We start from the raw sequence: 26,866 nt of genomic DNA on the forward strand, positions 1-26,866 counted from the left end.
CCTGAGTGCTGCATGTGTTTGCTCTCAAACTTACAAAGTATGAGCCAAGGGTAGACAAATTATCAGCATGCACACAACAGCAAAAATCACATTAATTGTTCAAAAAAATTGACGATGTCCTCAAAGATGTCACAAAAATGGTGAATTACATCATGGCTCGTGCTCTGAATTTTCGACAGTTTCAAGCACTTCTTGAGGAGGTTCAGGCACAGTATAATTGTTTACTTATGTACAATAATGTCCGGTGGCTGAGCAGAGGCCGAGTCCTGGAGAGATGCATGCCAAATGCAAACTTTTACCTTTCAATAAAAAGTTGTTTGTATCATTGAAAGCTCTGTTATTGTGTTTTTCTTTTAACACAAAATATGTGAATGTATGAGTTGTTTTTTCTAAACTAAAACCTCAGTATTCAGGTTAAATTACCATATTGGCATTTAGCGATAAATAAGTGGGTTTTGGGTTGCAGTTTGGGCACTCGGTCTCTAAAAGGTTCGCCGTCACTGTCTTAGGGACTCCATAGCAAGTTGAATTCAAATTGAACCTCCAGAATCCAATGCAAATGTCACCTTGTGCTGTTAGAATGAAAATTAAGTTCCAAAATAAACTTAGAAGCCAAGCAAGTAATAGATGTTCCCCCTTGAGTTGGGAGCCTTGGCCAAATAGACAACATATACCTGTCTAACTGCACCGCAACAGTGTGGAGCATATATGCTTGCCAGGCTAAATGTACTAACCCCCGCCTTGTTATATGGAAAATTTAATAAAACCCCATTTATGGACAGTTTGCCCTTGCGGGAATAGTGAAATTGAATCCCTTGTGCATGTCCTTTTTAATTGTTGCTTTTATGGTTGTAGCCAATCTGGTAGTAATTCTACAAAGGTGAAGTTGAAATCTCTTGTGCGCAAGTCTTGCCGCCGCCATAAAACTTTCATGAGCAGAAGTCTCCAGAAGAAGACACATCTGGTCCCACATTGGTCAGCCTTCATCTAAAGATTTGGCTAGCTAATGTGTACAGGGTTTGGTTTTTCTCCTACATTCCACCCTTTTTTTCCATTGGACTATTTCAGCCAGCATGAAAACTCGGGGGCCAATCAAAGCTTGGCAGAGAGCCATAGAACTGGTGATGAACTAGCAATATCAGAACAGAAAGGCATGTTGCCTAAACCAAGACTGAAAAGTTGGGCAGAAGAAGGAAGACAAATGGGAAAGGGGGACCTCACCTAGGCGCTACTAACAGGTGTGGGCTGGTTTGGGGAAATGTGGAGTGCTGAATTTTACATATTGATTCCAAGTTAACAGTGATACCTCTGACTGGCTAGACAAACAATTGATTATTGAAAGCCTATAGGCAAATAAATAAGGTCAGTAATTCATTGTATTTGGATTGGGAAAGTGCTTCAGAAGATGAAGTTCTCTTCCTCGGTCTTAGATCTCTGCATCTGGTCAAATATTTGCTGCAGAGAAATGCCTTTTCTGGGTATGAGGCAGCACATGTTTTTTTTTTTAAGGGTTGCAAACCCAAAATACTTGGAGTCCATTCTCTGGCAGTTATTTTATCTGCAGTTGCTGAAGTCCTTGGCAAGGTATTAGCATTTTGAACTTGTTGCCCCAAGTGGCAGTAGATGGTCTTCATTGTCTCATCGAACTGGGGCTTGACATCAGCGAGCGGCTCTGAGCAGGCTATTAACTTGAGAGTCATATGAACACTGCACTTCTAAGCTCTGCTTTTAATGGTAAAAATAAAATAGTGTGAAACGCTGTGGAAAATGGCTTCCTTCTGTTGGAATGAAAATGTGGGAGGGTTGGCGAGTTGCCATGAAACGCAGATCTTGAGTTAGAAGGCAGGTCTGTAGCTTGGAAATTGGAAGAGATCGCTTTATCTCTAACAATGTTCTCAGGCCCATAAAATAATTTAATTTGTTTTCAATAAAAACCCTTTGGTCATCACTCACCGGGGCAAGGTTAAGTTAATTATTCAGAGCTGCTATGGAGTTCAGGTATCGATTCCCCCCCCCTTCCCAAACCACCATTTCTACATTTTGAAACCTCTCAATACATGCAAACTGTCTGGAGCTGTGAAGCATATGGGAGCTGCTCAGTTAGCAACCTTCTAATCACTGTTTCTGCTGAAGGAAAAAGTAAGGCCAGGATGCAGTTTTATTGCCAGGCATGTTCCCAGTGGGGCAATGCAGGAAATATTTGAGAAATCTTGCAAGGTTCTGATCTGTAAAGCACATTCATCATGCTGTCCAGACGTGGCTGAAATCCTTAAGCATGCTGCAGATGTTGGAATTGTTTTAAGGAAACAAATGCAATGTTCCTGCTGTACTAAAAATGCACTCCGCTATCAGTATTCTCTCCTCACCTCCCTTCCCATAATACATGTGTCCATTTCTCTCTCCCAGAGCTTTGAAGAAAAGGTGTCATGGAAGATAGGTTTGTCAGTGGCCAGGATGACTAAAAAGAACCTCCACATTCAGAGGCAGTAAGCCTCGGTGATAGTTCTAGGAGGAGGGTTGCTAGCTCTGGGTTACTAAATTCCTGGAGATTTGGAGGTGGAGCCTGGGGGTGGGGTTTGGGGAGAGCAGGGACCTCAGAAGGGTATAATGCCACAGAAGCAACCTCCAAAGCAGCCATTTTCTCCAGGTGAACTGATCTCTGCCTTAAGATCAGCTATAATTCCGGGAGATCCCCTGGCCACCCTAGATAGGAGTCAATATTTGGGATGGCTTTGTGCCCTGTTAGCCCTCTAGAATAACTGGTTGGCCACTGTGTGTGACAGGATGCTGGGCTAGTAGGAGCCCTGGTCTGATCGGAAAGTCTTATGACCTTTTTATCCAAGCGGTATCTGCCTCATCTCACTGTGCGATTTAGCTGTTACTTTTCCTTGTTCTACAGGCATTATAAATTCTAGATTTGCTTGTGCAAAGGTAGAACACCCTTTTGCATAGTAGTGTTAATGCAAGGGAGTGACCTTTTGGTTCAGTTTAAGCATCACACCAGTGTGGTTCAGGAAGAACCGCCATCGTATGGTATGATGTCTGAATTAACAAACCATGGGGCTGGATCCCATGGAGGATTTCTACTGACGGAAGGATTTCTGTCAGTGGTGCACAGCTTTTTTGCCTACCCGCTCCTACCTCGGCCCTTCAAATGCTGTTCTTTTCCCTCCAGAAGCAGCATTTTGGGTTGCAGTGGGGAGGGAGAGGTGAGGAAAGCGTGCTTTGCTGGCAGAAATCTTTCTGTCAGCAGAAATACTCTGTGGACTTTAACCCAGGGCTTGCAACCAGCCAGGAAAACATAATCTTCAGACCCGGATCTCTATTGCTGGCAATCCACGGTTTGGTGCATATCTGACTTGACCGTCCATAGGTGTGGTGTTAATCTCAGCTCCCAGGGTCCCTGCACCATAGAGATGGGACTGCTTGGACAGGTGGGAAACAAGCAGACCGCGGCATGGGTGTGCAGGGAGTGGTCTTAAAATGAAGAAGAAGAAGAGTTGGTTTTTATATGCCGACTTTCTCTACCACTTAAGAGAGACTCAAACCGGCTTACAATTACCTTCCCTTCCCCTCCCCTCCCCACAGCAGACACTCTGTGAGGTAGGTGGGGCTGAGAGAGCTCTAACAGAGCTGTGACTTGCCCAAGGTCACCCAGCTGGCTTCATGTGTAGGAGTGGGGAAACAAATCCAGTTCACCAGATTAGCCTCCACCGCTTGTGTGGAGGAGTGAGGAATCAAACCAGGTTCTCCAGATCAGACTCCACCGCTCCAAACCACCGCTTTTAACCACTACACCACTCTTTGTCTTCTTCGCTTCCAAGTAGATCAAAATCCTGTGACTCCCCAGCCCCCAAGAGTTTCGACTTTTCGATCCCTGATTAAAACTTGAGCACCTTCAGCATCGCCAACTGTCTGCCTTCGGAGGCGTGCCTCTCCATGAGTCACAGAGGCAAAAAACTGTTTCTCCGAAGCCCTGTTGATTTCAATATGGAGTGTTGTTAATGAGAACGGTAGGGACTTTGAGCTCCAGTTGAGACTGGAAAGCCGCCTCTGTGTACATTTCCAAGTCAAATTGGCTCTTATTGTGTGTGTTTCATTTGCAGGCTGCTGCAGTATGACCTTTCACTGACCCGCTCTGGAAGAAGCGCAGCTCCCTCATGTGCATCCTTTTCTTTAAGTTTGACCCACGACCTGTTTCCAAAAATGCATACAGGTAATTTCGATTCAGGTTGTAGTCTCTTATCTAAATGTTTGCTGGCGCTGGTAGGGGAAAGGTTGCTCAGTGCGCTGGCTTTGTGACGCTGTTCATAACCTTGAATTGAAACTCTAGTTGCCTCCTCAATGGAAAGCCATGTGGTATACAGAACGTGGGTGTCTCTTTATGATGCCTAATACACGGCAGAGTAGAACCTGGCACACTTTTCAGCTGTGTCCATAATCTTTTTACCTGTGCCTATCAGGAGGTGGGATTATAGTCATGTGAACACACATGAAGCTGCCTTATACCGAATCAGACTCTTGGTCCATCGAAGTCAATCTTGTCTACTTAGACCGGCAGCGGCTCTCCAGGGTCTCAGGTAGAGGTCTTTCACATCACCTACTTGCCGGGCTCCTTTAGCTGGAGATGCTGGGGATTGAACCTGGGACCTTCTGCATATCAAGCAGATACTCTGCCACTGAGCCACAGCCCCTCCCCTCCTCCTTTTCAGATGTTTAATGTAATTTCTGTGTGGTTGGGTTGAGCTCACCTTTGCCTGCAGTGGCTGCAGGCCTGACTGTAGTGGTCCCTGCATGTGTGAAATTCAGTGTGCTTTGGCTTGACAATGTGTAATCTATTAAATACTACCCACCCACTCCCATTTTACCATTTGTTGAGCCTATGCATGTTGAACTGGTGTAGGAGTGAACACAGAGTGAGTAGAGACGGGCTGGTCCTGGTGTCAGATGAGCACGATGCTGCCACTTCTCCGCAGGCAAGGTGTATCTGCTTTAAATGCTTATGTCACAGATGAATGCAGATGAAGCTGCCTTATACTGAATCAGACCCTTGGTTAATCAAAGTCAGTATTGTCTACTCTGACCGGCAGTGGCTCTCCAGGGTCTCAAACGGAAGTCTTTCACATCACCTACTTGCCTAGTCCCTTTAACTGGAGATGCTGGGGATTGAACCTGGGACCTTCTGCATGCCAAGCAGATGCTCTACCACTGAGCCACAGTCTGCCTTACACCAAAGGTTTAGATCAAGTTACAGTACACCTTTTAGAAATGTACCTTAACAGCAAATTCAAACTGGCTTGTGGAGCAGCTGCTGAACCCATTTATCTGTGTGGACTTCAGGCACTGGTTTGACCTCTGGGTAATTTGTCAGCCCAACCACTGTTTTTAGAAAGCTGTAGGGATTTGGGGTGGAGCTTGTATCATATTAGCACCCCCCCCCTTGAAATATTCCCTCTGGTAAAAAGATATGGAGAGCCTTGTTGGTTCATGGGGCCATTGTTGAACCTCTTCTATATTCTCATTGCTTTGAGATCTGTAGGTACTTCTGAACTCACAAAGGAGGACTTGGAAAAAGAAAGCCCTGGCAACTAGAATCTGCAAAAAAGATGCACATTCTGATGCTAATCGCTATAGAAACAGTTGGTGAAATGCCAGAGAGAAGTCACAGCGAAACATGTGTCTGTTTTTATGAAGCGCTATAAATATCTTTTCAAGTTGGAGGTCAATAAGATGGTGCTAGCAGGCAAAGGAAGGAAACTGACAGTTGGATATTCCGCTCTGTGAAACCTGCACAAACCATGACTTCCTCCTGTAGTAATTTCAGTTTCTGCTAGCTTTTTTAGGTACAAGGGTCTTCAAAACCATGCAATTATTTGACTCAGGGCAATGTCCTGAAATTCTTCAAAGTGGTTTCAGATGTCCCATAAGAGATCTATGGGCCGCATCTCTTACAGCGCTCAACATCAGAATTTAAAGCTTTTGCCCTATTCTGGTAGAAGAAGAGGAGTTGGTTTTTATATGCCAACTTTCTCTACCACTTTAGGGGAGACTCAAACTGGCTTAAAATCACCTTCCCTTCCCCGAAACAGACACCCTGTGAGGTAGGTGAGGCTGAGAGAGCTCTAACAGAGCTGTGACTTGCCCAAGGTCACCCAGCTGGCTTCATGTGTAAGAGCGGGGAAACCAACCCAGTTCACCAGATTAGCCTCCGGCACTCATGTGGAGGAGTGGGGAATCAAACCCTGTTCTCCAGATCCAAGTCCACCTCTCCAAACCACCGCCCTTAACCACTACACCATGCTGGCTTCCTGCAGCGGCTCCTTTGGCAGCTGTGCCAGGAGCTCTGCCAGGAGCAGGAGACAGGCTTTCTTTCTTCCATGCTCACCTGTATCCTAAGTTGCAGCCTTCTCACTTTGCCCCATACAATTTAACAGGATCTGCTGGCAGCGAAGTTTGCCCCTTTCTCTACTTCATCCTGGTTTCCATGTACTGATGTGCACCAAAGTGCATGTATATGTATGCAATTAGCTGACTTGGGGCACACATACGTACAGGTTAAGTATCCCTTATCCAGAAGTGGCAAGTATTTTGGATTTTTCCATATTTCGGAGTTTTTGCATGTACATAATGTCTTGGGGATGGGAGCCAAGTCTAAACATGAAATTCATTTTATGTTTTGTATATATTTTATATATATACTTTATATACATAGCCTGCATATAATTTTAAACAATATTTTTAAATAATTTTGCATACATTGAACCGTCAATGGTGCTGCTGAGGGCCTGCGAGTAATGCTTGCATGCTGGCTCAAAACGTCTGGTTTTTGGATCAGTTTGGATATTGGATGTCTGGATAAGGGGTACTCAACCTGTGTGTGTGTGTCAAAGGTCCTTTTTGGATTCTGTCACTTTGGTGCACATCAGTACATGGAAACCATGGTTAAGCAGAGAAACGGACAAACTTGGCTGCCGGCAGATCCTGTTATATATGGCAGGAGAATTCTGATTAATGAATATTTAAAAGGAACAGCTGTTTTTGAGAAGTAAATAAAGGTGTCCTGTAATTTTTTTTGGGGGGGGGGGTATTATGAATTCTATTGTTCTAATGGCATTGTTTTTAGTTGTGATAATCTGCCTTGAGTATTCAAATTACAGGGGGATCAGGATCCTTCCACTTTTGCCAGAACTCCCTGTATCCCACCCCCGATAACAGCTTTGGGGTGGTGACTTACCTTGGGGATGCCCCCTCCCCACCACAGCTGCTTTGAAATATTACCAAGAGATCCAATCATAGATCTCCATCACTGTGTTTTGGCCCTGGGGCCCTCCTTCTATTATAGGCGTATTATACCTGGCAGTATATCTTATACTTAGGAGTCAGGCATATGAGATCACTGTAGATGAGATTATATTGCACATACGTTTTCATATTGTGCATAAATGGCCTTGTTGGAATGAGTGTGTAGAAACGTTTATAGATCCTTTTTGTGTAATACAAATTGCTATTTTTTGTAAATACAGGTTTTAGATTTCAAAGCCATAATCTCATCATCTTTTTATGGCATTGAATTATATCACAGGAAATTGCTTCGACGGAATGACTTCTCATGTTTCCGTCTCTCTGCCCCCACATTAAGGAGTTACATAAATCTTAACACCACTGAGGTTATGGAGCTATTTTTAGGGTTCTATATAATTTATCTAGAGAGGGTTCTTGCTGCTGCTGCTTTCTGATAACGGCCATTTTATGGAATAGAATTAAGGTATTTTCAATTAACTGTGTGTGTTAAAGGGAGTGGGTGGGGAAATGGAGTGCCCGGTTTGAAGAGGTTTTCTCTCTAAATTGTATTGTAACTGGCAGGCACTCAGCACTTAAATGCTGTATCTAACTGATCTGAATGTCTGGGTCTTCCAAAGGGGGGGTTGCAAGGTACCCATGTTCCAATTTGTAACATTAAATGTGGAGCTTATGTACTTACTGTGCAAACAAACCGGACAATTCTTGGCTGTGAGTTGAAGCACTAACCTTTCTCTCACAGGCCTTGCCTGAGCTTGGAATCCATGTTGATGTGGGGTTGCCGAACTCGTGTGAACAAATCTCCCCAATTTTCTACCCTGTGCAAGCATGGTGTAGTGGTTAAGAGCTGTGGTTTGGAGCAGTGGAGTCTGATCTGGAGAACCAGGTTTGATTCCCCACTCCTCCACATGAGCGGCGGAGGCTAATCTGGTGAACTGGATTTGTTTCCCCACTCCTCCACATGAAGCCAGCTGGGTGACCTTGGGCTAGTCACAGCTCTCTCAGCCTCACCTACCTCCCAGGGTGCCTGTTGTGGGGAAGGGAAGGTGATTGTAAGCCAGTTTGAGTCTCCCTTAAGTGGTAGAGAAAGTCAGCATATAAAAGCCAACTCTTCTTCTTCAAAGAAATTCCCCCTGTTGGATTATCTGTCTGTCACTATGACACATAGAGGCAGAGATAGGGGCAAACACCCCCCCTGCCGTTTCCACTGGTGCAAACAGCGCAGGAGGGGAGCCAGAAGTTCCCCCTCCCCCCTCACAGTGGTCCAGAGCCAAATAAAGTGCTGTTAAGTTACCCTGTTCTTCTGTGTGACGGCGAGTTGGGATGAGCACCTGTGTCCCAGCTCATGTAAGATGTAATGTCTAATCTGAGCCTCCTCTCTAGATAATTTTTTTTGCTCAACAGATGCTGTTTCAGCAATGCTCAGGTAAGCAGCATTTCTGTAGCCTATGGGACCGGCCAATAATTACTGCCTAAATCAGTACAAGCAGACATCTTGGGGAGAAGGCCAGATTTATGGATGAGCTAGGGAAACTACAACTTCAGGGCTCACAATAATATGATGTCTCTAAATAAGAGGGCAAAAAAACCAATCCAGGTTCAATCCCCGGGATCTCCAGTTAAATGGACTAGGCAAGTAGGGGATGTGAAAGACCTCTGCCTGAGACCCTGGAGAGCCGCTGCCGGTCTGAGTAGACAATACTGACTTTGATGGACCAAGGGTCTGATTCAATATAACCCAGCTTCACGTGAGTTCATGTGCCTCAAGGACCGAGCGTGATAGTGAGGGGGAGGCAAGCCTACCGACACCCCCACCAGAGCCAGCAAAGGGCTTGGGGCCCAGGGAGGCCCTAGCAGATGGGCGGGGGGAGCAGCTGGCTTTGGACCTCTTAGGCTCTCCCGGGCTGGATTGACAGCCCTTTAAGGAGGGCCAGGTTGAGGGGAGGTAGGCCAGTGAGCCCAGACGGGGGAGCCATGGGCCTGGAATTCTGCCACTCCTCAGGGGAAGAGGGAATGGCAGAGCTCAAGATTGTCTCTCCCCCAGGGAATCCTTTAAATGGCTCATCCTGGAGTAGCCAGGGTGGAAGGGCCAGACCTGTTCCCAGGCAGTAGGGAACAGGTAGCAGACTGGGAACAAGAAGAAGAAGAGTTGGTTTTTATATGCCGACTTTCTCTACCACTTAAGGAAGACTCAAACCGGCTTACAATCACCTTCCCTTCCCCACAACAGACACCCTGTGGGGTAGGCAGGACTGAGAGAGTGTGACTAGCCCAAGGTCACCCAGGTGGCTTCATGTGCAGAAGTGGGGAAACAAATCCAGTTCACCAGATTAGCATCCGCCACTCATGTGGAGGAGTGGGGAATCAAATCCGATTCTCCAGATCAGAGTCCACTGCTCCAATCCCTGCTCTTAACCACTACACCCCACTGGCTCTCAGTGAGGAAACCAAGTGAAAATAGCCCCTTTCCCAATTCTGAGGCTCTCCCTAGGGTAGATGCCCAGCAAAAAGAGACCCTGAAAAGCACGTCAGACCCTGACCCAGCTGTGGCAGAGCCCGACACTATGCTGCAGATTTATATTCTTAGTGTCTCTTCTGTAAGAATAATACAGTATTTATCATAAAGGACCTCATAAATGGGCATAATTTAAGGCCTTGTCATATCATGTCTTATCCAGCCCTGGAGCGTCATCACACAGCCACCTTTCCATGTTCTGCATGCATAAAGTCCCCGGTTCAGGCCTTGATGTTTCCAGGGCAAGGATTGCAGATGTTGACAATGGTGTCTCTCTAACAGAGGCCCTGGAGAGCTGCTGCCAGTCAGAGTAGAGAACACTGATCTAGTGGGCTCCCCCATCTGTGTGCAAGGCAGCTGGGTATGTTTATGTAGAAAATATGCGTCAGATGTAGCATTAAGAAAGAAAGAAGAAAGAGTTGGTTTTTATATGCTGACTTTCTCTACCACTTAAGGGAGACTCAAACCGGCTTACAATCACCTTCCCTTTCCCATAACAGACACCCTGTGAGGTAGGTGGGGCCGAGAGAGCTCTAAGAGCTGTGACTAGCCCAAGGTCACCCAGCTGGCTTCATGTGTAGGAGTGGGAAAACAAATCCAGTTCACCAGATTAGCCTCTGCCACTCTTGTGGAGGAGTGGGTAACCAACCCGGTTCTCCAGATCAGACTCCACCTCTCCAAACCACCACTGTTAACCCCCACACCATGCTGGCTCTCATGTGCCACACTGGCTCTCATTAAGGGGAGCAAATGGCACATGAAAGTATGTGGCAGCTTGTGTGAACCCAGACTCCCATCAGTAGAATTGTACTGCGCGGCTGCAGATATGCATTGTCCAAACTGTTTAGAAAGGGTGCAAGTGCTGCAGATTTTTCTGTGTGCGTAAGCCAAATGACACAAACATGCGGAAACAAAAGCAACCGTCGAGGAGATGACCTTTGTGTTGCAATGTGTTTGAGGTTAAACGGGTTCAGTTCAGAATTCAAAGGTCGGAGAGTTAGAGGCAGATTTCTGCCCTTTTTAGAATTATTAAACATTCCACAAATGTTCAGGCTGGTTCCTCCAACAGAGGCGACGTCATAACATTAACCCGCCTCTCTGCTCTTGTTTGTTTGTCTCCGCGTTCCCGCTTGCCTGAATTAAGTAGATTTGACACACAGAAGTTGTTTTGGAATAATGCATTCTCCCATTGATGCGTTTAGACAGAGTATGAAGAAAAATAATCTAAGAAACATGACGAATTATCTTACGGGGAGGGAAGGGGGGGTGAGACAGACCGGAGAGCCCTGAACCTTCTGCGCTGCTAGGAATATTTTAAATAGAAGCCACGGTCTGAGCGCTGGTTGGCTTGGCTAGCTGATCAGCGTCTGGTGGCATTTGCGTCTGCAGTCAGAGCATGTACCTTAGATCAGAGCGCCACTGGACCACAGCTTGAGTGTCATTGCGGTTTTGCCATACTTCAGGGCCTCCCTGTTGTAGGACTACTGCTAGGGTCTTTTTTTAAAGTAATGCACGCTATATACACAAACAGCTGGGCACCCTTTTGCCAGTAGCTTTCATGCAGAGTAACCAGCAAAGGAATTGGTGGCAGTTCTTCGGGCAGTTGACGGGAGTTTAAGTCCCCTGAGTGAGCAGCAAGGGTGCATCATGGAAGCCATTCAGTCTTCCCTGCACAAATGGTGCAAAAACTAGTCAGTCCAAGGAAACGCGAGGTGAGGTTCATATTGACTAGGTTGGTCATGTCTGCAGTTGCTGATGTTTGCAGACTTACCTTGCAAAGACTGCATCGGGGGGGGGGGATTGTAGATGACGATTCAAAAATCTAGATCTGGAATTCCATCCCATCTTTACCTTGTTGATGGATGAAGATGGGGCATTGGAACCTGACTGACGCTTTACATGAATTTAGTTGGGAAGCCTCAGGCTACCAGTAGAGCTTCTACAATCTACCAGAGAGCCCGTCAGTAGAAGAAGAAGAGTTGGTTGAGTGACAAAGGGCACATTCCGATCCAGACATCAGAGTGCCGGGTGTTTCTCCACCACTCTGCCTTCATTTTTCTGCCTCCATGCCTCTGCTGCTTATTTTATTCCCCAATGATTGTGCAACTTTACGAAAACCCCTCTTTCAGGCAATAGTGCCCTTGAATTCCAAAATATGCATCAAAGAAGAAGAGTTGGTTTTTATATCCCGACTTTCTCTACCACTTAAAAAAGAATCAAACCGGCTTACAATCGCCTTCCCTTCCCCTCCCCACAACAGACACCCTGTGAGGTAGGTGGGGCTGAGACAGTGTGACTTGCCCAAGGTCACCCAGCTGGCTTCATGTGTAGGAGTGGGGAAACCAATCTGATTCACCAGATTAGCCTCCACCTCAGACTCCACTGCTCCAAACCACCGCTCAACCACTACACCACACTGACTGACCACCCTCTTTCCCCTTTTCTTTGGCCCAGGAGGTAGATCCCTTATATCAAGGAGCATTTTTACTGTCATCTGCTATATTCTTCTCCAGTCTTACCTAGAGTACTGTGCTTGAATTGTAAGGAAAAGTGATAATAGAAGTTCCTCACCTTAGCTGCAGGCCTTCTTGAAAAAATTCTGCCGCCGCAATGAAAATAAAAATGAAATCCTACCAGAGGTGTTCCCCCCACCCCATGTTTGAAAATATTTTTGAGCTTGATGGGGAAAGGAGAGGAAGGGGAATAACTCTAGAGTTGGGGGTGGTCAGTATTGGCAAACCAAGCTGTAATTGAGATTAAAGATACTCTGCTGAATGTAAAACTGGTTTAGATCATTGATTGGAAATGTGTAGCCAAAGTCCTCTTTTGCCATGAATTAATGTCAGCTTTATGGGCTCTTCTAGATCATCAAAATTACTTCATAATGACCAAATATATTAAAGCTAATTGGCCTAAGAAAGCAGACTGCTTCAGAGGTCACCCTTAAATATAAGAATCACTGTTTCTTGACAAACTTCTTGCAGTAGTCCTGGATACTTTTTAATATATACTCGATTGTTCAGTCTCAGAAAAGGCAGTATAAAGGCCAGCCCATGTGCTAGTAAAGTGAATAAACTTAACTTTTCCTGTGAGGGGAAAAATATATTCCATGTTGAGCAGAAATGTTGCATTTTAAGCTTGAATCACATTAAATGGAACCCGTCGGTATTCCTCAGAAGTTTCAATTGATCTAGATTGATTTCTAGTATTCACTACAGGAAGGGTATGTAATTCACCGCAGGAAAGGTAATGTTGTAGTAGCTCTACCAGTGGCCTGTAGGCTTTCCGACTAAATTCATGCAAAGTGTCACAGCTTGAGCCCATAATATTTAAGGGATCATCTTCCCCATGTGCCTTCCTGCTGCTTAAAACTGAGCACAGAGACGCTTCTAGTGATTTCCTATTTCTTAGATTTCCAGCCTCTGCAGACCTCTTGTAGTGGTCCCCAAGTTGTAGCATCGTCTGCCCTTTGAGCTTCGTCAGATGGAAGACCTTGGTCCTTTTAATCAGGCCCCAAAGAACTATTTATTCCCAAAGGCTGTGTTCACTTGCCATTGATTGTAATGGCTGTGGCAAAGTTTTGCTGATTGGGCAGAGCAATCCTGAAGAGGGGGTTCAAAAGGAGTTTGGAGCCAGTGTGACCCCCCCCCCCCGCACTGGCATTAGTGCCACTTGCGCCAGCTAAATGGGCACTAACACTGGTGCAGGATGACACACTGATGCCAGGGAGCCGTGCAGCAGCGCCACGCATGGGTGTCGATGCAGCCGCTGTTTCTCCAGTGCAAGGATTTGTGCTGATGCCAAATGGGGCTTTCCCAGGGGCAGGGCTGAACTTGCAACCACAAAAAGGGAGGTGCAGCCCCATGGAACTGAATGGAGCAGTTTCACGAAGTTTTGTGAAAAATACGTTTTCGACTTGCTGAGCCAGAATAGCAAGCCACTCAGAAGGTGGTGTGGCTGCAGCATTCCTGGCCTCTCCACAACTACCCTCCCCTTAGGGTTACGCTGTTAGTGATATAGACCTGTATCTAACCACACAATTGTGAGGAGTTAATGACATCAGAAGAAGGGAGAAATGATTTCTGCTAATGCCCTACTTTGCCCTTTATACTATTCTCCATAAAGTTTATGAATGGCAGGATGCACCCACTGGTGGTATTGATATTGTTTTAACTGTTCTTCACCCAAGGGACTGTTGCATGGAAAGGTATGTAAATCTGCTGAATAAATGTAGTGGATGATCCACGCCCTGACGATGGCCCAGGCTAGCCCATTCTCATCAGATCTCAGAAGCTAAACAGGGTCAGCCCTGGTTAGCATTTGGATGGGAGATCACCAAGGAAGTCCAGGGTTGCTATACAGAGGAAGCCAATGGCAAACTGCCTCTGTTAGTCTAGTGCTTAGAAAACCCCACAAGGAGTCGCCATAAGTCGGCTGCGACATGACAGCATTTTACTTACACACACGGACATGTAGTCTGTTTATCTCAATGGGAGCTTCCAGCTCAGACAGGCTTGACTGTCACCCTCAAGTAGGGATTATGATTTCCATTAATCTAGACTGGAAATTCTAGAAGAGGATGTCACTGCCAGTGTTCATGTGGTCTGGCTCTAGAATAGAGTTAAAGGCTCTGTTGTATGACTGAGGGCTGGTGATATGCAGGTGGTGGGACCCTAGGGCTGCATTTAAATCTCTCTGACATACTGGGTTGGATCCAGACTTAGTTGGCAATTTCCACTGATTTCCCCCTTCCTGCTGTTGACCCCCTTCATAACATTATTTGGGAGGGGCTGTGTCTCAGTGATAGAGCATCTGCTTGGCATACAGGAGGTCCCAGGTTCAATCCCCACCATCTCCAGTTAAAGGGTCTAGGCAGGTAGGTGATGTGAAAGACCTCAGCCTGAGACCCTGCCGGTCTGAGAGCCAGCGTGATGTTGTGGTTAAGAGTGGTGGTTTGGAGAGGTGGAGCCTGATCTGGAGAACCCGGTTTGTGAAGCCAGCTGGGTGACCTTGGGCTTGTCACTCTCTCAGCCTCACCTACTTCACAGGGTGTCTGTTGTGGGGAGGGGAAGGGAAGGTGATTGTAAGCCGGTTTGATTCTCCCTTAAGTGGTAGAGAAAGTCAGCATGTAAGAAACAACTCTTCTTCTTCAATACTAACTTGAGGACCATGGGTCTGATTCAGTATAAGGTAGCTTCATGTGTCCCCTATCCCCAAGGAGCAGTGTTTCAAGGCGATTGGTGGACTTCAGTGGGAGAAGGAAGCAGGGAAGTTCCATTCTGCCATTGGAAGATTTAGGCTGGATCCATCCCACTGTCATCCAATTGCTGCTGATTCTGTTCCTGGTGCATCAAATTGTGCTCATATTCTGCTGGACTCCCTGATGATAAGCAGCATCTATTTTATTTATTTAGATTGTGTAATGGCCGCTACTCCCAAAAGATGCTCAAAGCAGTGTACAATGCCGCATGCAAAATAAAATACACTTAGAACCAGCGAAAAACAAACAAATCTAATAATAGTATAAGTGCCAGCTGCAGGAGAAAAAGCACATTAAAATCCCTCAAGCCAGCAGTCAATCTAATAAGTAGATTGAGTTAAAATAATTTAGCACCAGTAAAACAACAAGCATTCATAGAAACAAATTCATCTGGTGTCATTAAAACTCTCCTGGGCATCAAGGGCACAGAGCAGAAACAAAACACAGGCATTACATAAAAAGTGCCTGGGCAAATAAATAAGCTTTGGGTGTCAGGTTAAAATATAAGAGTGGGTGCCAGGGGAACTGCTGAAAGAAAGCCATTCCATACTCAAGGTGCCATCATAGAAAGGGTCTGGCCATAGTTACCACTCACGTAAGGGCTGTGCTAGGTGAGTCGTTTTGTCCAGCGTCCTGTTTCAAACAGTGGCTGACTAGTTACCTCTGAGGGCCAACAAAGAGAACCTAGAAGCAAAGGCTTTCCCCTGATGTTGTCTCCTTCCCATCACTGGTATTTGGAGATTTGCTGACATTGGGTGTTGGAAGTTCCCTTTAGTCCCATGGCTAATAGCTGTCAATGGATCTCTTCTCCATAAATTGGTCTAGCAGTGAATTCCACAATGTAGTTATTCACTGAGTAACAAAGTATTTCCTAATGTAAAGTAGTACATTCTTTCAGAAGGTGGTAGCACGCAGATCAAGTCCTTAGATTGTTTTTTAATTGGCAGGCACGTTCAGATGGGAGTAGGTAGTCCTTGGAGTGTATAGACATTTAGCATAAATATATAGCAGTACGCATTGTCAGCTGTGAATAGCTGTTCAATATTGAGATACATTATATATGATTCTGTTATGCTGGAGATTTATCTGTCAGTGGTGAAATATGTATGTATACCAAAAAAACTTCATATAGTAGACATGGTGGAAGTTTTATGAACTTTTCAGAGCTGCTGCATGAATATTTGTGAGAAGCAGGGCTGGGTTAACCGTTAAGCAAAATAAGCACGTGCTTAGGGCATCAAGGGAAGGGGGCCACCACAAAATTTTCCATTGCCGGATTTACCATGGACCATATGGGGCAAAACTGCAAATGGTGCAGCTGAACAAAAATGGTGCAGGCTGTAGAAAAAGGCCCCCCCACAATAAATGAAAAAAATTACATACAAACTGTGACTCAAACAACAACAACAAAAACAACATCACAATTTTTACTCTTATCCTTTAAAAAACATAAGGATGAAGAAACAGTGGGAACTGAGAATAATCACATTAGGCTAAATGTTTTTTTTAAAAAAATAATAATTTAATATTGTTGGTTTTTTACATATGTATGGGGACACCAAAATCTTTTAAGTGCTCAGGGCTTCTAAAGGTCTTAATCCGGCCTTGGTGAGAAGCATGACAATATATTCTGGCAGACATTCCGGTGAGCAGGCAAAGCTTTCCTCTTTGCTTTAATAGCCAAATGGAACTCGGAATATATGGTCTGTGTGTTCCTCTGAGGGATATGGCTTGTATTGACTCCCCATGTGCTATCATCTTTTTGAGTCTCTGCATTTCTGAAGGCTTTTAAACCTTGGGGGAACCGTGACCCTTCCTTTTGCTTCTAGACGCCCTGCATGTTGAGCCGTGGATTGAATTGCCATGAGCCAGACCTTTTCTCCCCACCCCCATTGCCTTTAAGTAGATAAATATAAAGAAAGAACACGTACCCAGCACAAACTCTGCAGCCTGCCTTTTTCGCTTGCACACTGGATTATGGCACGGCAAAGGGAATGGAGAGAAAGAAGAAAAGGTCACAGGGGTAGAACACAGGCAAACGAAGTTGTACTAGCTTACTCTTCACTTCAGCTAGGGTAGAGAGCTAACTGTCCAACCAGGCATGAATGAGGCCTCCATTATTAAAAGGTAAAATGTCAATATCAGCAGCCCAGGTTTGGATTGTGGGCTGGCGGGGATACAAGACAGTCCAGGCCTTCAGTCCCCATGACACAGTTAAACTAATAGAAAGCACCCCTGCCTTACAGTGCCGTTAGCACTTTGGAGGAGAAAGGGCACATCTTTTTTAAAGTGATAGCACTTTGTTCTTTAAAAGGACCTGTGGCATGGTCTCTGCTAAAGCAGTAATAACACGTACGTCACCCTTTAGCAAAACCATGCAGAAGTGGAAGTGTTAAATTAGCTTCCAGGAAATGATCAGGGTAAAAGTGGTCTCAAAAGAAGCAGAAAAACTGGAGTGGGGGGGAACACTCCGTAAAAACTAAAGGCACAAAAACATGTGTGAAAAACAGGGAAATAGAGATGAAAAGAAGACTGGAGAAGAAACATTAAAAATATCTGATACTATTTTTAATAGGTAGTTTTTACTGTATTAGTGAGTCTACCATAATATATTTTGGTTGCCATGTGAGAAAAAGAAAAGAATGTATTGTATATTATTTCTCAAATGCCACTCCTTAAGTCCTGGTGAGTTCAGGGATGTACCTCTCCCTGCAGGAAGAGATGGGGACTTGTAGCTTCCTTATAACTCTTCAGCTGAGCCTCCACCATTGCTGGTTCAACAGCTCTCCAATTCAGCATGTTCTAGTGCTGGACAGCTCCCTGTTTCAAAGGCTCTGGCTCCTACACTGATCATCACTGGCCTGATCTCAGCTGGCTGTTGTAGACCCTGCGCCCGTTTCTCTGGATGACTGGGTGGAGAATGCAAAATGTATAGGGCCAGTATAGCTGGATAAAACAATTTTTCTTCCCACTGCATCACTGTTCTTTTGAATTTTTGCTCAGGGTAGTGAATGGGACAAGAGAACGCTCTCGTTAATATTTCCCCTCTACTCTTCTAAGAGCCCTGTGGCGCAGAGTGGTAAGCTGCAGTACTGTAGTCAAAAGCTCTGCTCACGACCTGAGTTCGATCCCAACAGGAGTCGGTTTCAGGTAGCCGGCTCAAGGTTGACTCAGCCTTCCATCCTTCCGAGGTCGGTAAAATGAATACCCAGCTTGCTGGGGGTAAAGTGTAGATGACTGGGGAAGCCACTGACAAACCACCCTGTAAAACATTGCCTAGGAAACGTCGGAATATGACGTCACCCCATGGGTCAGGAATGACCCGGTGCTTGCACAGGAGACTACCTTTACCTTGACTCTTTTAAACATGCAACAAGTAGGGGTGGAAACATGATTTTCTACATCATTGAAGGGACCTTTTAAATACAGAAGTTCTAATAGGTCAAAAACTCTTTGTATCTTCATAATCTAAAGCAGTTGTATTTCCCTGTGCTTTTCCTGCAGGCTTATCCTAGCAGCAAATAGAGATGAATTTTATCTAAGACCATCAAAATCGGCAGACTTCTGGGACAGCAGCAATGAGATCCTTAGTGGTATGTAATTCTTCCCTTGAATATGTTTTCCTCTTTTATTTCTCCCCATCAATTCTGAGAGAAGCTATCAGAATCTGTACCTAGCATCTGTTGAGGAAAAAGTCGTACGTTAACCGTAGGTGCCATTTTCTGAAATGTTATCTTTATTGCGGTTGTGAAGTTTGTTTGCTGCTTTATATAGTGGTGAGTAATTCCGACATCTGAAATCAAGTAGTGTGGACTCTAGTTAAATACTTTAGGAATAGATTCTCATCTCTCATAAATGTGATGTGATGACCTTCTGCTCAAATATTTGAGAAGTGGGTGTCAGGAAAGGCCTGGAGAGCTCCTGGTAGGTGCAGATAAGGAGCTGGATGGAGAGTTACACCTTTCTAAGCCCACTGACTTCAATGGAATCAGAAGGGTTTAACTTTGTTGAGGACTTCATTGTATAAAGGGCTTCCTATGGGGAGGGGCCATAAACCAGGGGTAGCTTACATGTTGTGCATGTGAAAAACCCCAGGTTCTTTCTCCAGTGAAAGGGCAGCAGGTTTCTCTGCCTGAGCCCTTGAAGGTCTACTGCCAGGGCCTTGAAGATTTGATGGGCCAGTGGTCTCCCTTGGCAGTTTCACGTGTTCATACATGCACAGTGCATGGTTTTGGCAGGAATAACAGAAAGATGCTCTTTTTGAAAAGATGCCCATCTTCCTCCTTTAATAGCATGAGTGCTGCTGAACAGTAAACTAGCTTTGGGCTGAAGGAAAGAGCTTCTGAAGCTTGTTTGTTTGCTAATAAAAGGCTGACCAATAGTGCAGAGCTTTCTCTTTAGCTCTCTTGGTTGTTTCATCAGGAGACCCTCGTCTGGGAGTGGCTTCCAAAGGGACAGCTGTTGCCCCCAGCCAATGCCTACTGGGCATTGAAGCGTCCTAATCGATATGCATCTGATATAGTAGGCTCTGCCTCACCAAGGTTTGTCTTTAAGTGTCAAAAGACTCTGTTTTGCCAGTGGATGTGGTATATCAGGAGCCAGACGTAGCTCATCACCAGTCTTGAGGCCACAGCCATCAGGAGAAGATGGTAACCCCTACATGGTGGCTCTCTCCTTGAGCAACCTGTCTCCTCCATCATGGAGAGGTCCTCTTGGGCAGTGACCCTGCCTTGTTTTGATTCTGGTATTCTTCCTTCACGTGAGTACTCTGCCCCAGCCAAGGCTGTGCTATCTCAGGTTGATGTTTCAAACTTCTTGGCCCTTGGAGCTGTCATTTGCTCCATGTGCCCCCGTTTCCTTGGGGCTGCATCAGGCTCCCCCCATGTCTTTTCTGGCCCTGCCATGCAAAGAGCCTTCCGTGTTAAAGCACTTGACAGGTACCACTGTGCAACAAATATTTGGTGCGTTTATACCTTGCCTTTCAACTATAAATAAAGCCCCCCAAATGGCTAACACAAGATATTGGTAGGCCTGCCATTTGTTTAACTGCCTTTTAGTTGGTTAACAGTGTGCCTTTTCATTAAATAATCAAAGGTGCACAGTTTTGCATGTAAATAAACAATGGTTCTGAAAAGGGCATCCTTTGCTTTCCTAGCAGGCACCATCTTGGAAGAGGCATCCTTGTCTGTGCAAGAGAGGAAGAGGAACGTCTCTCCTGATGGCATTCCTCTTCCAAAGATACCTGTGCATTTGTCGTATTTAGAACACTTTTAACCCGCTTTTCTCCATACAATAGGGACCCAAAGTGGCTCAATTTCGCAGACATGAAAAGATAAAGTTCACAATTACTGTTTGCAATTAAGTTGTTGATAAGGCAGAGCCACTGGCAACAGCTCTGCTCTTGGTGAAACAATGTCTCTGTGGCAGGCGGGCACTTCCTTTCCTCCTTCTAGAAGGCAGCTTCCTTAAAAGTCCCAGCAAAGCAGGAACTAACATTAAAAATAACTGTTTTTTAACTAATCTCCTGCCCTACTGAGTGGGCACCTTTCAATCAGTCAAAAAAACTTGTTGATTCAGTTTGGCAGCTTTTCTTCTTATCCTCCTGCCGGGTAACTTGTAAAAGTTACCTGGCTTGTCGTCCACTCGCTTCTCCATTTGAAGATTTATCTTTCATCTGCGTAACTTCACAGCCCTCGCTGTGTGCATAAATAAAAATGAGACTCGGGAAGATGGAGGGTTTTGCAAAGACTCTTCTCTTATGCTTGATGCTGTTGTCGTTGGCAGGGAGAATTGCGAGGATAAATCACACTCTCTGCACTGCAGCTCCTTTTGCGTTCCGAAATTCTGGCTCTCGCTTCAGATTCTTGCCAAGATCCTCTGCAGAACTATCTCTCCTTTTATACGACTGCGTGGAGGAACATGCCATATGTTCTGTGCCAAAAAAACTGTACTTTAACTGAGTGTCAGCCTGAAAAAAATGGGGAGATGCTTAACCCCAGTTTTTGTTTAAATAATTTTTATTTTCATATATTGGGATACAAAAAAGAAGAAAAGGGGGGGAGGGGGAATATGAGGGGGGGGGGAAACAGAAATATAGCTACATCTGTGTCCGAGCTTTGTTCTAATTATAAATTCATGCCCCCTTCACCAACTTTCTAATCTTAATCATTCGCTTATCATCTTTCTAAATTACAGACTAAAAATAGAAAAGATTGGAAGCGCTTAAATAGCAATTGTTACCAAAATAATAAGTGTTGCTTTAAAGTAGGTACACACACATATAAATTTCTATATTAATTAAACTAAAACGGCAAACTTCAGTTACTAATCTGATGATCTGTCTCTCTACCACTCTCTTTACCACTAAGAAACCATAGAGCTTGTGTTGCATACAGGCAGGGACCAGGCGGAGGTGCTTGGCCTCTGACTCCACTCCCAGCAATGGAGAGTACTGGGGGGGAGCAGAGCCTGTCGCGGTTTACTCTTCCCGGTAGTATGGGTGGACTGAGTGCGTAACCAAGGCTGCACTCTAAACAAGGAACAGGTCTACTCACCAGAACGAGCTCCTTTGCATCAAGGTCTAGGCTCGGTCCTCCCAGGTTCTTCAGGGATACCAGAAGGGCAGGAGCTGGGAGCTGGCACCTACGCAAGATAATACTGAGCACAGAGATCTCAACACGAGCAGCAGAGCTTGCAGCAATTAGCAAAGTTGTTCCCACACTGACTGATTGGCCTAAGATTTATGGCTATTCCTCCTCACTCCCTTCCCGGGCCAGCTGTCCTGCATCACTTGCTGGTGTTGGCTCCTGAAAACACCTACGACCAATTGCCTGCAATCTCGCGCTGCGACGCCTCTCCTGCAAACTGAGCCGAACCTTTGATCTTTGACTTCTAACTGGGCTGGGCGGGTCTGGAGGTGATAACCTTCTCTGTCCCTCTGCTCCTTCCCCATATGTACCACCTTCTTCTGTATCTGTCGTCTTTGCTGGTTCAGACCTATGGTCCAGTCGCCCTGGTAAGACTTCCCCCGGTGCATCACCCTTCTCTGCCACTCCTTCCTCCTCTTCTTCCGAGGAGAGTTCAGGCTGACTCACGACAGCTTAAAACATAAGAATGCTTGTCATAGAGTGGTTGCCGTTTCAGCCCTAACCCCAGTTTTGATGTGGTGTGTTACCTTTCTCTCTGCTCTTTGCATGGTTGCATGAAGCAAGAAAGTATTGAATTAAAAATATTCTCAAGGGCTTTTAATAGTCTGGTTTCATTATTATGTATGTAAGCCTATGTAATAATGCCCTCTTTCATGTCTCAAATGAAAATAGACAGAAGCAAATGCAATCAAACAGGCTTGCATCTCTTATGCCTTAGTACTGACCTCTTGGGGCTTGCACTGGGGATGTCTGCTGGCAACAAACAAAGCCATGAGCATATGAAGTTGCCTTATGCCAAGTCAGAGAAGCATTTGAGATAGCTCAGCATAGACCTTTCTGGTCAGGAGCAGCTGCCCAGGGTCTCAGACAGAGAAAGGGCTTTTCTGACACTTACTGTCTAATATCCTTAGCTGGTTATGCCAGAAAGATCCTCTAAGCTGCTGCCAGCCAGAGAGTAAATAATACCGAGCCAGATGTGCTGATGTTTTTACTTGATATAAAGCAGGTTTCCTATGGTTTTTTGATGTGCTATAGTTATGTGACAAATGGCTTCTTCCTACTTCATTTCTGTTCTCCAAATGAAGTCCTCTGCATGAGATTATCATGCATTATTGGTAACGTCTAACATTTTTGCCTGATGTCTCTGCATGTTGAGCTCCCAACAGATAGCAATGCAACACTTTTAGATATCCCAGGACTTTAGACTGAAAGCGAATGATCCTTTTTTTCTGACACAAAGCTAGTCAAATAGTAACTGATGCATTTTTATCAATATAATACAAAATAATATGGTGCGGTATATTTTTTTCTGTTGTGTGTTTTTTCCTAATTAGGAAACGTTATCATCGCCAATGCTCTAGTATTCTAAAGTCCCTGTGTACTCTAAAAGAGATTCAGTTATAAACCTATCTAATCGATCTATTCACAGAGCCCAGAAATACCAACATGAAGGTTGGGAATTGATCCGTTAACGAGAAACTGGTTCAGTTTCTGGTATTGACAATGTTTTATGGCAGCATCTTCTTCCAAGCGCATTAACTCTAATAAATTAATAAGATCAGTCTATAATTGGAATGTTTGTAGTTCCTCCGACCTCTGTGGCTTTGCTGAGCTTTTCCCCCCTCCTTGTTTGTGTTGTGCTCCAGCCTCTTACGTTGTTGCAGTTGTTCTTCTGCCTGCTTTGAAAGTGACAGCTGTGTCGCTTCCCTTCTTGATGGGCCCCTTTCAATTTGTCGGTATCTTTTTAAAAATAAAGAAGAAGAAGAGTTGGTTTTTATATGCAGACTTTCTCTACAACTCAAGGCAGAATAAAACCGGCTTACAATCACCTTCCCCTCCCCACAACAGACACCCAGTGAGGTAGGTGGGGCTGAGAGAGGGTGATTAGCCCAAGGTCACCCAGCTGGCGTCATGTGTAGGAATGGGGAAACCAACCCAGTTCACCAGATTAGCCTCCGCTGCTCATGTGGAGGAGTGGGAAATCAAACCTGGTTCTCCGGATCAGAGTCCACCACTCCCAACTGCCACTCTTAACCACTACGCCACGCTGGCTCTCAAAGAAAAAAGGTTTAGTGATTTAGGTTGCGATTGCAGGCTATGCTTCCTGGATTATGGCATTGCATCTTTCGTTTTGCAATCTGGGAAGTTTCCTTCGGCCAAGGGAAAGTACCACAATTAGTGGGACAGATCCGCAGCATCACAACCCGCTGTTACGACAGTAATCAGTTTCTTACAAAGGATCAGTTGTGGAATTGATCTTCATGATTGATCCAAAGTCCATCTAATCATTCTCACGTTCAGGAAGGAGAGATTGCTTCATGTTTCATGAGAACAGCAAGGATGAGTAGGGTTGGGCTGTTTGGAGCCTTCAGATGTTTGGGCAGTAGAAAGTGGTGATAGACAGCTGAGGGGATTGGATGGACTATGCTGCTTCAGGCTACTGAGGGTGGAATACTGCTTTGGAATGCTTCCCCATAGGGGGAAAAATCCCTGAAACCTGTAAGCTTCCCCACAAAATTCCATACAAATACAGTGCACTATTACACAGAGATTCTATTCCATCTCCTTCTGTGTTACCTACTTGTAGGGAATTTGGAACATAGGGAAGCATTCAAAATTCGCCTGTCCCAGCTGTGCTCCATTCAGCCAACATCTGTTCCAGATGTAGACTAGACCCTCTTGCAACACCCACACCCCATGCATGCATGCACGCATCCTGATATCCTTTCACAAAACTGATCAGAGATTGGGGAGGGGAGGAATCATACCATGCCTTATCTGCCCATTCTGATGTGATGCCCATGCAGAACCAGCTGCTGGATACAGACGTTGCTGTTGTGCCCAGCAAATCTTCAGATGTGCTGCCAGAGGATGTTGCGATGGGCACAGGCAATAGACAGCTTTAAAAGGGAATTAGATGCATGGAGGAGAGGTCTATCATTGGCTACTAGCCATGGGGATGAAAGGGAACCTCCATGTTCAGAGGAAGTAAACCTCAGAAGACCAGTACCAGGAGGCAACATCAGGGGATAACCTTGGCCTCTGCACCTTGTGTATCAGCCCTCTGGGGCAGCTGGTTCGCCGTTGTGTGAAACAGGATGCTGGATGAGATTGCTCACTGGTCGGATCCAGCAGGGCTCTTCTTATGTTCTTACAGGCAGAAGAGTTCTCCTGTTTCTTATTTTATGACTCTTTACCATTCCCTAGCTCTCAGTTTTCAGGTGTGTATACTGAGTTGAAAATTTCCAGGCACTCACGGATAAAGGTGAGTTGACAGGTGGCGTTTATTTTCATTATTGTTTTGACAGGCTTGGATATGGAGGAAGGGAAAGAAGGCGGGACCTGGCTTGGAATCAGCAAGAAAGGCAAGATGGCGGCCCTGACAAACTACATGCAGCCAAAGATAGACAAGAATGCCAAAGGGAGAGGTATGTAGAGGAGAATGGGATGAGAAGGGGGGGCATGCATACCTTTCTATCGTATTTATTTATTTATTTAGAATATAATTCTGTGCTGCTCTTGCAGAGCCCTGTTCAAGGTAGCTTTCAATTGAAATAATATAACAATATAAAACAAGCCAATATAAAACAGCAGAAAAACTAGCTATAAAACAGTTTCAGGAAGAGGGTATCCATGTTGGTTTTCAGTAGCTGGCTCGTCCATTAAGACAAAGGGAGCTTTGAATCTTGGAAGCTTAGACCCCAAAAGACTTGTTGGTCACCATTTAAAAGCTGGTGAGATAAAACCCCTAATTAAAAAGCCTGGGTAAAAAGATGTATTTTGGCTTGACACCTAAAAGACAGAAAAGTAGGTGCCAGGCAAGCCTCAAGGGGGAGGGAATTCCAGAAGCGGGGTGCCACCACAGAACATGCCCTGTCTTTAGTTGCCACCCACCTCACTTCTGAAGGTGGGCACACGGAGAGGCAGGTTTTGCTTCAGCTCCAAATTGCTCTGGAATAAATAGAAATTGTCGCTGGAATAATTAGAAAAAGTGGCAGGCCAACTTTTGTTCCCGCATGAGTGAGCTCCAGTTCCCAAATCCAGGGCAGCCTCCCGCTCCGGTTTCAAGCCACAGTCGACTCCTCCAATACATCTGCTGGGCTACAGAGAGCTCCTTTATGTGGGACAGGTCAATCTGACCCAGCATCGTGAGCGATGATCTGGAACATGAGAGCAGCGAACAGAGCTGAGCTCATGAAACTAACCTTTGCTAAACAGCTTCAGCCGTTGCTGCACTCTCCCTTCCTTGAAAAAGTTACTTCTGAGACTCTCGGGACAGAGTGGGATGCTGTGGGGCAGAAGATCCAGGAGGATCCCCCTTTGCACAAACTCTTACTCGGATAGCTGTAGAGCTTCCACGTGGGGGCAGGTCTGTGTTTTCTGTGGGTTCCCCTTTTTGCTGTCAGGCAAATGACCTTGGGGATCCGGTTATGAAAACCTTTATTTGTAGAAAAGACTGCAAAACCGCAGGTTGTGGTTTTGGACGTACCATTGAACTATCGTTGGTTGTAAAAAGTGGAACTGGAGTGGGGGGAGGCATGCAAGTCCAAGGATTCCCCCCTCCCCCGCCTCATTCATGTAGTGGCAGTTTGCTACGTTCGAACCCTGTTGTGGTCTCAAATGGCAGGAGCATAGCCGTGCAGTTTATGCGGCAGCCCTGAACAATGAAAAACAAAATAAGAGCCACCTTGGCTTGGATAACATATTGGGATATGTTAGAATTTTCACGAAACGAGAGAAGAAACAATGGTAGACAGGAATTGGTTTCTCTATGCTCAACTATTGGATAGATTTAAAATCGACAAAAGATCTTATGGTTTTGAAGATGGTAAAACAGAATTTGAAACAGAACTGTGTACAAAAGATAATCATGTTATTGCCAAAATGTATAAGCTCTTGCTGCGATATGAAATGGAAGAACAACAAGTAAAAGATTACCTGGTGAAATGGGCTGCTAATTTTGGATATAACATACAAATGGGAAGATATGTAGTTAAAGGGCCTTAATTAAATAAGCATGTTAATAGGAACTCTGTGCAGCACCAACTCCTGAGTCGCCCCTCGGGAAGGGGGCATAAAACATTATGCAGTGCTGTGAACCTTTTAATAATGCAGCAAACACACAGCACCATACAGGGTTGATCG

At 45.2% G+C, this 26,866-nt stretch overlaps 1 protein-coding gene across 2 annotated transcripts in view; it reads left to right on the top strand.

Annotated features, from left to right (window-relative positions):
* TANGO2 (transport and golgi organization 2 homolog) overlaps window positions 1-26,866 on the top strand; it is a 102,625-nt gene that overhangs the window by 35,433 nt on the left and 40,326 nt on the right. For both annotated transcript variants that reach the window (XM_056859503.1, XM_056859502.1), the window contains exons 2-4: window positions 4,107-4,216; window positions 18,579-18,667; window positions 25,030-25,149. In XM_056859503.1, the coding sequence (XP_056715481.1) occupies window positions 4,161-4,216; window positions 18,579-18,667; window positions 25,030-25,149 (265 nt within the window). In that variant the 5' untranslated portion in view covers window positions 4,107-4,160. The remainder of the gene's footprint in view (window positions 1-4,106; window positions 4,217-18,578; window positions 18,668-25,029; window positions 25,150-26,866) is intronic.

This window comes from Euleptes europaea, chromosome 13 (genome assembly GCF_029931775.1).
Source record: "Euleptes europaea isolate rEulEur1 chromosome 13, rEulEur1.hap1, whole genome shotgun sequence".
In the NCBI taxonomy this organism is placed as follows: Eukaryota; Metazoa; Chordata; class Lepidosauria; order Squamata; family Sphaerodactylidae; genus Euleptes; species Euleptes europaea.